Source organism: Narcine bancroftii, chromosome 5 (genome assembly GCF_036971445.1).
Source record: "Narcine bancroftii isolate sNarBan1 chromosome 5, sNarBan1.hap1, whole genome shotgun sequence".
In the NCBI taxonomy this organism is placed as follows: Eukaryota; Metazoa; Chordata; class Chondrichthyes; order Torpediniformes; family Narcinidae; genus Narcine; species Narcine bancroftii.
This window is the reverse complement of record NC_091473.1, coordinates 256124745-256138420: the sequence shown is the minus strand read 5'-3', so window position 1 is coordinate 256138420 and position 13676 is coordinate 256124745. Positions and strand designations below refer to the sequence as shown.

General features: G+C 45.9%; 1 protein-coding gene across 8 annotated transcripts in view; it reads left to right on the top strand.

Moving 5' to 3' along the window:
* Nucleotides 1–13676, top strand: part of plxna2 (plexin A2) — a 374997-nt gene that overhangs the window by 276043 nt on the left and 85278 nt on the right. For all 8 annotated transcript variants that reach the window (XM_069942307.1, XM_069942304.1, XM_069942308.1 and 5 more), the window contains exons 16-17: nt 4772–4889; nt 7868–8004. In XM_069942307.1, the coding sequence (XP_069798408.1) occupies nt 4772–4889; nt 7868–8004 (255 nt within the window). The remainder of the gene's footprint in view (nt 1–4771; nt 4890–7867; nt 8005–13676) is intronic.

Sequence of the window (13676 nt, the reverse complement as noted above, 5' to 3'; positions counted from 1 at the left end):
TCACCCTTCCTCTAGTCAGGAGACCAGAACTGCACGCAGTTCTCCAGATGCGGCCTCACCAGGACCTTGTACAGTTACAACAGAACCTCTCTGCTCCGAAATTCAATCCCTCCAGAAATGAAGGCCACAGTTGTCTCATTTGCTTTCTTGATAGCCTGATGCACCTGCAGACCAACCTCTGCAATTCATGCACAGGCCCTCCCAAGTCCTGCACGGCAGCCTTGGGAAGGCCTGTGCATGAATTGCAAAGGTTCATCCTTCATCCTTCCATCATTCACCATTTAAATAAAAATTCAATCTAATTTTGCTTGTAAGCAGGATGCCCTCATGTTTCTGACAGTGTCCTCCATCTGCCAGACCTTAGCTCACACACTAATCTGGCCACATCTCTCATGTTGTACCCCATCCTGGGCTCTGCACGGGGTCTGTCCTGCAGACTGGACGGGGCCATAGCTGAGATGAACTAGGGAAAGGAATGGCCAGTATTGAGCTCACTGCTGCACTTTCTGATCTGTCACTTTAGGTAGGTGGTTGGACTTAAACACGAGGAGCCTGATTATGTCACAAAGTGCCATCACAGCAAGTTCATGTGCATAAGGGAAGAGATAAGTGCTTGTGTTCAGAGTGTATCCCGCTGTGAATATCTTTCAATCTTGAAATGAATTTCAATGCTTTTAACCAAATGAGCATTTTGTTTTCATAAAATCCATCATGATCGTTTCAGTTTGAAAAAGATTTCAAGATCAATATAAACAGTTTCAGCTGGAAAATACTGTTGGCAAACAAACATAGAATGATGCTGATGTGATATTCCACAGCTCATTACTTTAATCTACAAATTGACCCATCTGTTAAATTCAGGTGAAAATGATTCTCCGCACGTGGGAGGTTTTAGTCCAACTCGAAATTAACGTTCCAGTTGATTCCAGGAGAACCGGGCATTTCCCTGTGGAGGACAATAGAAACCAAGCAACATCGAGCCCAATTGGTGCAAAGAATCATCTGCTGTCAGAAATTAGATGCTGGTTGTACGTCTGGAGGGAGACAGACTATGTGGGGGGGGGGGGGGGTAGAGGGATACGGACCATGGGGGGGTGGAGGGATACGGACCATGGGGGGGTGGAGGGATACAGACCATGTGGGGGGGTGGAGGGATACGGACAGTATGGGGGGGTGGAGGGATACGGACAGACTGGGGGGGCGGTAGAGGGCTATGGACCATGGGGGGGTGGAGGGATACAGACCATGTGGGGGGTGGAGGGATAGGGACCGTATTGGGGGGGGGGGGCGTGGAGGCATATGGATGTGCTGTCAGCACCTTTTTGCAAGCATTTCTCCCCCCATTTCACTCACGTTTCCTGCCGTTGAGATGAATTATTCCTTTGTTTAACATTAGAGGTGAGAGGCATAAGCTGGATGCTTACACATGTTGACATTTGGTGAGTGCTGGTCCCTTGCCAAGCCTTTGTCTGCAACCTTCAAACTCTGCAATGAAGGACATAACTCTGTTGCCGTGTCAACACCAGCCACAGTCTGGACAGTTTGACATCAACGGTAGAAGATCTGAGAGGTATACAAGATGATCCTGTTAAGAAACCGCACTCCCCCTTCGTCTCCCTGTTGCCTTTCTCCCAGCTCGCGTGTGCTCACTCTCTCTCACCTTCTCTCTCTGTCTCCTTTCACAGAGCCAAAATCAATTCTCCCCTTCTCCCTCTTAATCCCTAGCGTGGTCTGCCTGCTTTTTGCTTCTACCTTGAAGAAGGACCCTGTGAGACGAGCAGAGCTCCTCCAGCATTTCTCTGTCTTTATAAAATGTAATGAGGTGCCCGGTCTCCATCAATGACACAAGTTTGCTTCTGTTCACTACCCCTGTGGAAGTAATCCAGTTGGTGTTAGACTGGCAGACTATCTTTGGATCAGGCAGTACATCAGGTGAGGGCTACATCTATTCATCAGCAGATGCCAGTCCATGGGCCACCATGGACCAACTCCCAGCGATAACGCTAATGGTTCCACCGTGCTGGTGTCAAGCTGTGGAAGAAGGAATGACATAGTGACAGTCATTAAGGGCAGGGGTTTGTATTAAGGAACAGATTTCAGATTTATGGTCAGAGTGCAAACACAATATCACACACAACCCTGTGATTCTTTTCCCTGTGAGCAAAATTACCACTTGAGCAAAATAAACTCTACACAATGTACATATGTAAACAAATAAACTGCAATACAGAAAGTAAAAAAATCGATAATTTGCAAGGTTAGTGTCCTTAAATGAGTCCCTGATTGAGTTTGTTGTTGAGGAGTCTGAGGGTGGAGGGGGAGCAGCTGTTCCTGAACCTGGGGCTGTGAGTCTCTTGGCACCGAGATCTCTTTCCTAATGGCATCAGTGAGAACAGAGCGTGTGCTGGGTGGGGTGGATCCTTGATGATTGCTGCTGCTCTCCGATGGCAGTGTTCCCTGTAGATATTCTGGGGAGGGTTTTGACTGTGATGTCCTGGGCTGTGCCCACTACCTTTTGCAGGGCTTTACACTCGTGGGTATTGGTGTCCCCATGCTAGACTGCAATGCAGCTGGTCAGCCCACTTTTCAACGCATCTCTGTAGAAATTTGCCAGGCTTTCTGGTGTCGTTCCAAACCTCCGCAAACTCTTGAGGAAGTAGAGGCACTGACGTACCTTCTTCACGATGCCATTAGTGCATTAGCTCAGGAAAGATCCTCTGAGATAGTGACACTCAAGAACTAGATATGGAGTTGAACAAGAAAATCTACAGACTGAAGAATCTCAGTGGGTCACACAGCATCCATAGGAAGTGAAGAGCCCAGGCTGGTGATCCTTTATTTCCCAGAACACGTGAAGATCTCCTCTGGGTGACTCCTTGGCCTCAGTAGAGCAGCAGGAAGTAAACTGATGCTTCAGAATGTGCTTCTTTGCAATTTTACTGAGACTTGTGCTTCAGGTGGATTACAATTCAATGCATAATCCCTGAAAACGTTGTTCAGAGCATCTTTAGGAAAGAGCAGTACATCAGGGGTATCAGACGTGGCTAAAAGTTATATTCTTTGCTCAACAGGCCAGGGCTGACAGAGAGTTGACAACTGCTGGATCTCCCTTCATTCCATATCATTACATCTAAAACCTCCACTTTATCAATGCCCATACATAATGGAGCACATGAGGATGTTTGCAAATGATATGAAAATTGGCGGGGCTGTGGATCGTGAGGACACAGCGAGGTATTGATGAGATGAAAATCGGTGCAGAGAAATGGCAGATAGAGTTTAATCTGGACAAGTGTGAAGCGTTGTACTGTGGGAGGTCAAATAAAAGGGAAAGATTCACACTGACTGGGAGGGCCGTCAGGAGCACTGGATGATGGAGGGGGTCTTGGACTGAAAGTCCATAACTCCACAAAGCTGGAGCCACGGAGATAGGGTGGTAAAAAGGGTGTCCTCTATACCTGCCTTCTTTGGCCAGGGTCCTGCGCATAAAAGTTGGCAGCTCCTAAAGTAGCTGTGTATAAAACTTCAGTGAGGCTTCATTAAAAATAATATTTCAATAGCGAGAATCTTCTGAACTAGCATGATAAGAAAGGAAGCTTGAATTGTTGAGTGCGTTGTTGGTGTTTGGGAGTGGATGTGTCAGTACTCAGGGGAGGGATCTGGAGTCCAGAGGTGTGGGGGAGGGTGAGTTAGTGCACGATCTGAAGCTGAGATTTGGAGAGAATTACTTGTTGGGGAAGGCCCGAATCCAATCCCATAGTTCGTATATGGTTCGGCCACTGTCCCGTATCGGACTGTAAAGCACTTCAGTGGGTGGTGAGAACTGCCCAGCGGATTAGTGGCATCCAATTGCCCACCATTGAGAACATCTATCAGGAACCCTGTCTGGGCCGGGCAAAGAGGATCATCAAGGCTGCATCTCACCCAAACTATGGACTTTTTACTCTCCTCCCATCTGGTAGGTGCTACAGGAGCCTCCACTCCTCAACCCTCAGGCTCAGGAAGAGGTTCTGTCCCGAGGCTGTGACCCTGCTGAACCTCCCATCGCTGTACTGAGTGGTGTTGCACCACAGGGTAGTGTCAGTGCTTTTGGACCTGTTTGCTGGAGCTCTTCTTTTATTCACAGTCACTTGTAAATAGCGCAATTCTCTGTACTTCTGATTTCACTGGCTTTGTATCTGTACTCGGCCCAAGGTCATTAAAGTTGAATCTAAATCTCCAATATCGATGACGTGCCTCCGTGGGTGATCTCCCCTGAATCTAGTGGTTTTGTGCTGTTTAAAGATTCCCAGCATTAAAGCATCTCCTCTGAGCAGGTTCTACACACTGTGTAATGTATCACCATTGTGTCTCAATCTCATGAACTGCTTCTGCAGTGGTTGGTTTGAGGTTATGTTTTCATGTCACCATTCTTTCATCTATCCTTGAGTTCTGTTGAATGAAACACACTGCAATTGCTGCAGTAAATTGCCACACCCATCAACTCCTGAGCTAGATTTTGGTATTGTGTTTTCAAGTTATCTTTTTGGCCATTGTAATTGAAATTCCCAACACGCTGCTTGCTGTAGGGGACAATTTGTTCCTGGTGCAGGCTTTGACAGCAGCTTTATCTATCCCACTCTCTGCCAAGGAACATTCATTTATTTCAGTTGAAAATGTCGTTGTAAAATTAGAAAACATCCGTGGCAGCAGATGTACACACAAACACTGTGAGGTGACATATGTTTGCATTCCGTGCTCTTAATGTGTTCTAATTCTGCTTTGTTGACAGGATTGTGTGTGAAATGGGAGAAGCAAGGCCCCTCAAACAGTCAGGCCCAGTCCAGCTGTGTGTCGGCGAATGTCAACCCGATTTCATGACCGAGTCATCGATGCAGTACACCTTTGTGGTAAGTTGTCCCAAAGGATGAACTGGCTCCAGGAACTTCTTCCACATGACTCAGCAGGGGAAGGAGGTGGACAAATGAGATTTTGGCTCCTTTGCACAATGCAATGTGTGTGGTGATATGTAATTACCCCACTAGGTCACCAGGGGGCATCCCGGTGACCTTGTATAGAAAGCAGTCCAGAGCTACAGTCCAGCCTTCCAGGTTCGTCTTGCAGAGAGACGAGACCTCTTAGTGTCCATATTAGTTTTTGTTGTAGTTACTTGTAGATAATATGTATTTTCAGAACTTAAAATAGATTAATAAAAATTGGAGTAGACTTAAAAAAGGCAACAAAACCCCAGATGCTGGAAATCTGAATTAAAACTAGGAAATGCAGGTCAGCAGGTCAGGCAACGTCCAAGGGGGGAGAGAGGAAGTTAACTTGTTCTCTCTCTCCTTTTCGTTCTGAGTCTTCAACCTGAAATATTCATTCTGTTTCTCCTTCCGCACAGGCTAACTGACCTGCTGTGTGTTACTGATGCTTTCAGATTTTAGTTCAGATTTCCAGCATCTGAATTTTGATTGTCACAACAAAAAATTACTGGTTTCAAAATCCCACGTAGCTCACCAGGGTGTGTCAGGGTGGAAATTTCACACCCTTGCAGATTCCCAGTGGGACCCATAACAAACATTGGCCTTGGCAGCAGAGAACCTTGAAGTGTTCAGGCCCTAAGTATCAGTCATTTCCTGTCCGTCTCTCCCTTTCCTCTATCTCTCTCTATCTCAACCATTAAGTAGGTCTCTCTCTTTCTCACTCTGTGTGTGCCCGTCTCTCTCTCTCTCTCTCTCTCTCTCTCTCTCTCTCTCTCTCTCTCTCTCTCTCTCCCTCTCAGAATGTTAACTTCCTTTCTGCAATTATTTCCCCTTCCTTGCTTCTCCTTTGCCACCACAAGAGTCCAGGTAAGGCCACCCATTTCCAATTGATAGCTGCTGGGATTCCCGGAAGTCCGGATGATCTTCAGTTCCAAAGAGGATGGCATGTTTCAGATGTCAAGTGATAAAGAATTTTCTTCCATCCCATACCACTCTTGAACTTTCCACCACACTTGGCCTGTGCTCCTCCCCTGCCCTTTCGCCCCCCCCCCCCTCCTTCCCAGCCTTTGAATTCTGACACTTGCCTGGTTTTTGCTCATACCTTGAGGAAGGGCTCAGGCCTGAAACATCGGTAACGTATCTTTGCCTCCTGTGGCAAAGACCTGCTGGGTTCCTTCAGCATTTTTGTATTTTAATACAATCATAGCATCTGGAGACTTTGGTGTTTCACACCAGAACTTTCACATGGTCCATTCTGTATAGATGTGAGAGGACTGTGGTCAGGACATTAGCATCAAGTCAAAAGCCACTTTCTCTCTGAATTTCATTGAGGGTTTGTGTCCTTGTTGGTTGAAGATTATCTGTGCTGTTGGCCACACAGGGTGTCTGGGCTGAGCTCTATACACAGGCAACTTTACTTCCATTGGCCACAGAAATAATCTTGTCCAAATATTCCCAGAAGAAATCTCTGCTAATACCACAATCTATAAATCTTGTTCAGTGTAAAATTAAATAGGCCAGGTTGTCCAGTCTGCCTGCATGTGTTTTCTTTATTGGTATTTTTCTGGAACTGGTTGTTTCTTTTTCATTTTTAAAACAAATGTTGAGGAAAACTGAGCTGATGTCTGATCTCCCAACACATTTACCTTACCGGGGCGTTTTTAGAACATATTCTCTTCCCTCCTTTATTGTCGAAGGGAGTCAGTATCCTTCACCAGTAAATGCTGGAGGAACCTGGCCAGTCTCACAGCATCTATAGGAGCAACATTTCGGACCTGAACCCTTCTTCAGGTATGAGAAATAGATTTAACATTACAGGTTTGAGCCCCTTCATCAGAACTGAGGAAGGACTCAGGCCTGAAATGTCAGTGATATATCTTTACCTTCTGTGGATGCTGCGAGACCGACCAAGGTCCTCCAGCATTTTGGTGTGTTTTTACTACAACTACAGCGTCGGCTGACTTACATCATCTCCTTCATCAGAATGAGACAGAGAAGAGGAAGCCAAATGGAATAAAAATATACTTATTGTCAATGAAAATCTAAAAAATTCCAGAGGCTAGAAATCTGAAATGAAACAAATGTGGAAACATTCTGCAGGTCGGGCACATCTGTGGGAAGAGAAACAGATCGGACAATCTGTGTGAAGGAGAGGAGGGGGAAATTAGGAGAATGCAGACTCTGGAATCTGGAGTAAAATACTCTCCTGCTGGAGGAAGTCAGCAGGGTCAAGCAGCATCCGCAGGAGGAAGAGAACGGCTGACATTTCAGGCAGGAACCCTTCATCTGTTCTGATGAGGGTCTCTGAACTGTAACGTTAACTCTGTTTCTCTTACCACAGATACTGTCTAACATGCTGAGAGCTTCAATTATTTGCTGCTAGTAAATTTACATCCACTTTTTGGGTAAAACCTCTCAGTCAGGAACCATGTGGAGCGAGTGAATGCATTCTCTTTAATCCATTGTCGATCAGAAGCTATTTATTTTTCTTAGTTCTACATTCAGTGACAGGAAAGGGAATTTAAATTCAATCACAACCACAGAATCTGCTGCCCAAGGCATATGTGGAAAGTATTTATTGGCTTTTATTATTCAAAAAGATAGTACTTTTAGATACTTCTTAACTATAGCTTTGTAGAACCAAGTGTACAATGTAGAACGGAGTCCATTCAAGCTAGTGAATGCAAACTGGATGAAAGAGAGGAAATGATTGAAGGTATTCTTTCCAAGTGATAGAGAGCCCACTAACACCCTTGGGATGAGCATCGTAAATGTAAGCCAGAGAACTTTGATTATATTATCATCCAAGTGATTTGTCCTGTAAAGAAACTGCTCATAGCATCAGTTGGGTCAAACTTGAGAACCTTTAATCAGCTGTTGACCACTTCCTCTCCTCCCTTCCACAGAGACCATATCTGCAGTTCCTTAGTCCGAGCAGAGGACCAGAGTCGGGGGGAACGATGGTCACTGTTACTGGCCAATATCTGGGGTCTGGAAGCAGTGTCAACGTAATGTTTGGAAACCAGACCTGCGAGTTTTACAGGTGAGGAACGGAGGGAAGATCAGCCCCAGTGTCTTCTGCAGCTGAGCGACCAGGTCATCTGCTCTGTTGATGATGTTCAGTGGTTCTTGAACTGAGTGGTAATTGGTCTCTGTTCTGCCGTTTTATGTACTGATGCCGTGGAAGTGTGAGTAAAAACACTGCTGGAGAAACTCCGAAGGTCAGACAGTGTCCTTCATGTAGCAAAGATAAAGGTGCATAACTAATGTTTCTGGCTTGAGCCCTTCACCAAGGTAGGAACAGATTGGGGCGTGTCTACATTTTGCTTAGGCCTTGATGAAGGGATCAAGCCCGAAGCGTCAGTTCTGTATCCTTATCTTTGCTCTACAAAGGACACTGTTTGACCTGCTGAGTTTCTCCAGCAGTGTTTTTACTTCAACCATGGTGTCTGCAGACTTTTGTATTTTACTTTCTGTGGAAATGTGAGACTATTTCCTCACATCTGTCTGAGTCTAAAGCAGAAAGTTTACATTTGGGATGCAGTTCCGTCCATGGATCTGTACCATCCCCACCACTGCCCATTTCTGCAGGTTTGGTGTCTCCCAAGTGCCTATAGACCGACCTGTCTGAAATCTTGTCTCTGTCCCTGTTCAGCACTTTGTGAAGAATCCCGAGCTCTACCAGTGCTGTTCTGCCTGTGTCGCTCCTCACACATACCCATCTCGTCTTCTGAGCCAGGGGCTCCAGGTGGAGCAGGATCTCACCTTTCCCACTGTCATCCTGCATGAAATTCCAAAGAATGAAGAGATGGTCCCTACTGCCTGCGCTTTCATTTCTGTGTCTTAGATGTGTATAAGATGATGAGACGTAATTAGGGTGGACACCAAGTTCCTATTTCCAAGGATACCAATGTCCAACACCAGATGACATCTGTTTAAGGTGAGGGGAGGAACGTTCAGGGGTAAGTATTTTTTTTACGCAGAGTGGTGGATGCCTGGAATGCATTGCCAGGGGTGAGGGTGGAAGCTGGAACAGTAGAATCTTAGATGGAGGGTTCTGGGTGTGAGGTAGACAGGGATTAGATTGTTGTGCAGTAGGTTTACATTGGTCAGTGCCACATGGTGGGCTGAAGGGCCTGTATGAAATGCCGAACTGGACTACTGAGGAACAGCCCCTATCGAGGTAAACAATCAGAACACTCCAGCACAGCACAGGCCCTTCGGCCCATGATGTTGTGCTGACCTATATAAACCTCCATGAAATGCCGAACTGGACTGCTGAGGAACAGCCCCTAGCTTGGCATCTTGGTAAACAATCAGAACACTCCAGCTCAGCACAGGCCCTTTGGCCCATGGTGTTGTGCTGACCTATATAAACCTCGATCCCTGGCAAGGCATTCCAGGCACCCAACACCCTCTGTATAAAAAACCTACTCCCGATGTCTCCCCTAAATGTCCCTCCTCACACCTTATACAGGTGTCCTCTGGTGTTTGCTGTTGTCACTTCGGGAAAAGGGCGCTGGTCATCCACCCTATCTATGCCTCTCACAACCTTTGGACAATCTTGTAGAACATTTAGCTCATTCCTCCTCCATTCAAGTTCTGGCTTCCTGCCCTTCCCCAGTTTATGAAGTGGACATTTAGCCTGCTTTGTGCTGACCACAACTGTCCTGAATGATGTCAGCCATGGTGATGCTGTGCCAACATCAAGAAAAGGGATTGCAATACCACATGTGTAAATAAATCATCTTAGAATTTGTAATCATCTTTTCTAATTTAGACATAAAGCCCAGTAACAAGCCCTTCTGGCCCACGAGCCCGTGCCGCCCAATTGCACCCATTAACCTATTAACCTGTAATGGTTTTCTCATTTTCTGTCCTGTAATGTTCTATGGTTCTAAACCCTGTACATTTTGAAGGGTGGGAGGAAACAGGAGCCCCCAGAGGAAACCCACACAGACACAGGGGGGACATACAAACTCCTTAGAGACAGCACTGGATTTGAATCCTGGTCACTGGTGCTGTAATAGCAATGAGCTAACTTCTACACTAATTTAGGAAATAACAGAATGAGACTGAAGATCGAGCGACGATTTTCAATCAATGCAGTGAAGGGATCACCATTCTTCCTCTGTTAGTCTAATTTAGTTTACTCCATTAGCCACTTAATGTAATCTTCAATAATGTGAATCTACTTAAAGCATGACTAACTGAGGCTGCCAGCTCAAATGTTCCAGATTTATCCCAGCCCAACACTAGCAGAGAAAGTAGGACATTAACCTTCCACAACTGGACTGGACTCAGTCCAAGGTCCAGGTCAGAAGATGCTGAACTGACAGAGAGCAGAAGTTCAAAGGGTCACCAAGCTTAAATCCATGTGCATAAGTTTGGCAAATGGCACTCAGTGTTTGGAATTGGAGGCCAACCAGTGTGGTCTGAAGGTGGCCAACTGGTATGAATCTGGGATGGGTGGAGAGGTAGAGGCTGGATCTTGTACAGAAGTCACTAAAACCTGTGGCAAGAAAAGGAAAATCAACTCAGATGGTGAATTCAAGGCTGATCTTTACCGGATGAGAGCCCATGTTATTCAGGAAGATGTGTCGAACCAAATCCTACTCGTATTCAAAAGAGTGTGGACATCAGAGGGGGATCTCATCAGAGTGAATGAAATAAAATATCTTGATGCTGGGAATGTTTTCCTCATGGGAAACTTTAAACAAGCAACATAATCCTAAAATGGAAGCAAACGCAGCAGGAGTGAGCTCTGGAAGCATCGTGCCGTAACAGGGGTAATGTCAATGTCACACCCCCAGTGACCTGGGACACAGCCGTGGGGGTGACAGGATACTGCCAATGTCCTTGACCCCCAGTGACCTGGGACACAGCCGTGGGGGTGACAGGGTACTGTCAATGTCCTCGACCCCAGTGACCTGGGACACAGCCGTGGGGGTGACAGGATACTGCCAATGTCCTTGACCCCCAGTGACCTGGGACACAGCCGTGGGGGTGACAGGGTACTGTCAATGTCACACCCCCAGTGACCTGGGACACAGCCGTGGGGGTGACAGGATACTGTCAATGTCCTCGACCCCAGCGACCTGGGACACAGCCGTGGGGGTGACAGGGTACTACCAATGTTCTCGACCCCCAGTGACCTGGGACACAGTCGTGGGGGTGACAGGGTACTTCCAATGTCCTCGACCCCCTGGGACACAGCCGTGAGGGTTCTAATGGCTACCCCTTTAACCTGAAGAAGTGGGATAAGTCAAAGGAGAAGTTATTGAGGGTGAAGACCAGTTCTGCCGGCCAGAGAAAGGTGGAGGAGGACTGGTTGGCTCTGTTGGCGAGAAAGAAACAAAGGGTTTTGAGGCCTTTGGTATGGAGGATTGATTTGTATGGTGGTAAAGAGGAGATGGTCGAGTTCAGGGAACTGTCAGGGTCCCATGGCCTCGAGTTATTTTCCCAGGTTCCGACAGCCTGCCATAATCCCATTAATGGAAGCAGAGAGAGTCGCCCTTTTCAGTCAGACTCTACTTCTCTCTTCACAGGCACGGCTGTCCTGCTGAGTGTTTCTAGCATGTAATTGTTTTCATTTCAGTCTTCCAACATTTGCAGTTTTTAATTTTAATCCCATTTACTATTCAGCCAATCACTATTAAATGATCGGTGTAAATTGGGCATCAGCATTTTACATGCTGTGGATGTATTGAGCAGTGAGAATGCTGAACGCTAAAGGAACTGCTCACATTATCCATCCAAGACTTGTAGGTACAAAATAATATTCATTTATTTCAATGAATAGATGAAATACTTGTCCTGCATATGCATTGTGTGTCTGTTTGTGTGTTATGTCTGGTTGTGTATCTGCGTGTTTTGCACCGAGGACCGGAGAACGCTGTTCCATCGAGTTGTACTTGTACATTCAAATGACAATAACTTGATGTCTGAGGCAGAATGTGAGGGACGTGGCTGAATCAGACTGTCCAGAACATGTTCCGTCATGACAGTGAGGCATCTTAAGCTCACAACATAGTGATCCAGAAACAGCCTGAAGTTCACCTCTGGTAACTGCTTCCCTGGATCCATTTCTGCAGAAAGACGCTTCCTTTGGAAGATTTCCAATCTTTTCTCTGCACGGTGTAATAATCCCAGAGGAATGTGACACCATTTTATTATACAGAAACCTACAGGCTAATCTTCGGCATACTGACTGAGAATTAAATTGCAATCTCTCTGCTGTGAAGTTTTTGTAAAAATCGGAGCCTGTAGAATTTCCTACCCTGAGTAAATGTAAAACTCACAAAACCTCGTTCTGCTGCTCATGGACAGGACAGATTTGCAGGGCTTGGAATCAGTGTTGACCAGACCTGATGTCTGTAGCACTCAGTAATTAATGAGGTAGGTTGTTTGTGGATGGAGAAGGCAAGGGTTTCCTTTCTTCACCCAATGCCAAGGGTGCTGAACAGAAGGGAACCACACACTATTTGAAATAACCACAATTTATTGAGCAAAGATTCAGCTGCAGTGCAGTGTGTGTTTTTCAATAAACTCTTAATATAGAAGCGGTCCATATTTCATCAGAAATAATGCAGTTTTATTTCTGGCTGCATGTCACAGGCTGAAAGGGTTTAATGAGATCTACACTAATTACAGCATTCTATTTCCAGACCCTTATGATGAACAGAGTTGAACAGAATAGAATTACACAAAACCCTTTCTGACAGGCTAATAATAATTACTGGAGAATTTGGAGTACTGTGGACAGGTGGTAGGACTGTGCTGTCTGACCCACCCCAGTGTCACACCGTGGCTGGTCAGCAGACCCACCTCTTTTCTTGGTAAAGCCTACAGTGGACAACCCAGCACCTCTGAGCTGGACTTTGGGAACCCACACTGTGGCGTTTTCCAGATGCTGCTTGTGGTCTGCCTGTGCCCATTTGTCTCTGCCACCAGCACTCGCTGCCCCCTAACCACAGACAGATTAATGTGTTCATGTCGTGGTTAGCTCAGCGCTGTTTCAGTGCCAACAACCTGGGTTCCAACCCAGCGGTCTCTCCAACTTGTTTGTAATCTCCCTGTACCTGCGTGGGTTTCATGCTCCACTTTCCTCCCACCCTTCAAAATGCATGGGGTTGTAGGTTAATTTGGGTGTAATTGGGCAGGCACAGGTTTAAATGGCCAGAATCTGCTTTCTCCGAGCTGTAAATAAATAAATAAAAATAACGAAAGCCGCAGCAGCTCCTTTGTAATGTGGATGTTTCAAGACATCACATCTTTGATAAGTGACCTCGATGTAGGGGAGCCATTAGGGAATAGTGACCATGGTATGGTTATTTTTGAGCTGCAATTAGAAAGGGAAAAAGAAAGGAAGTCGGAAGCATCTGTACTGCAGTTAAATAAAGGGGATTATGCAGCTATGAGGGAGGAGCTAGCCAAAACAAAATGGAAAGATACACTAGCTGGGAGGACAACTCGGGAAAAATGGCAGGTGCTTTTGGACATTTTTTACAGGATTCAAGACAAATTTATTCCAAAGTGGAGGAAAGGCTCTAGGAGATGCAAATGGAAGTCGTGGCTAACTAATGAAATCAAGTGCACTATCAAATCCAAAGGGAGTAAGTATAAGATAGAGAAGTGGAGTTGGAAGCTAGAGGATTGGGAAACCTTCAAAGAGCATCAGAGGGTAACTAAGAAAGTCATAAGAGAGGGGAAAAT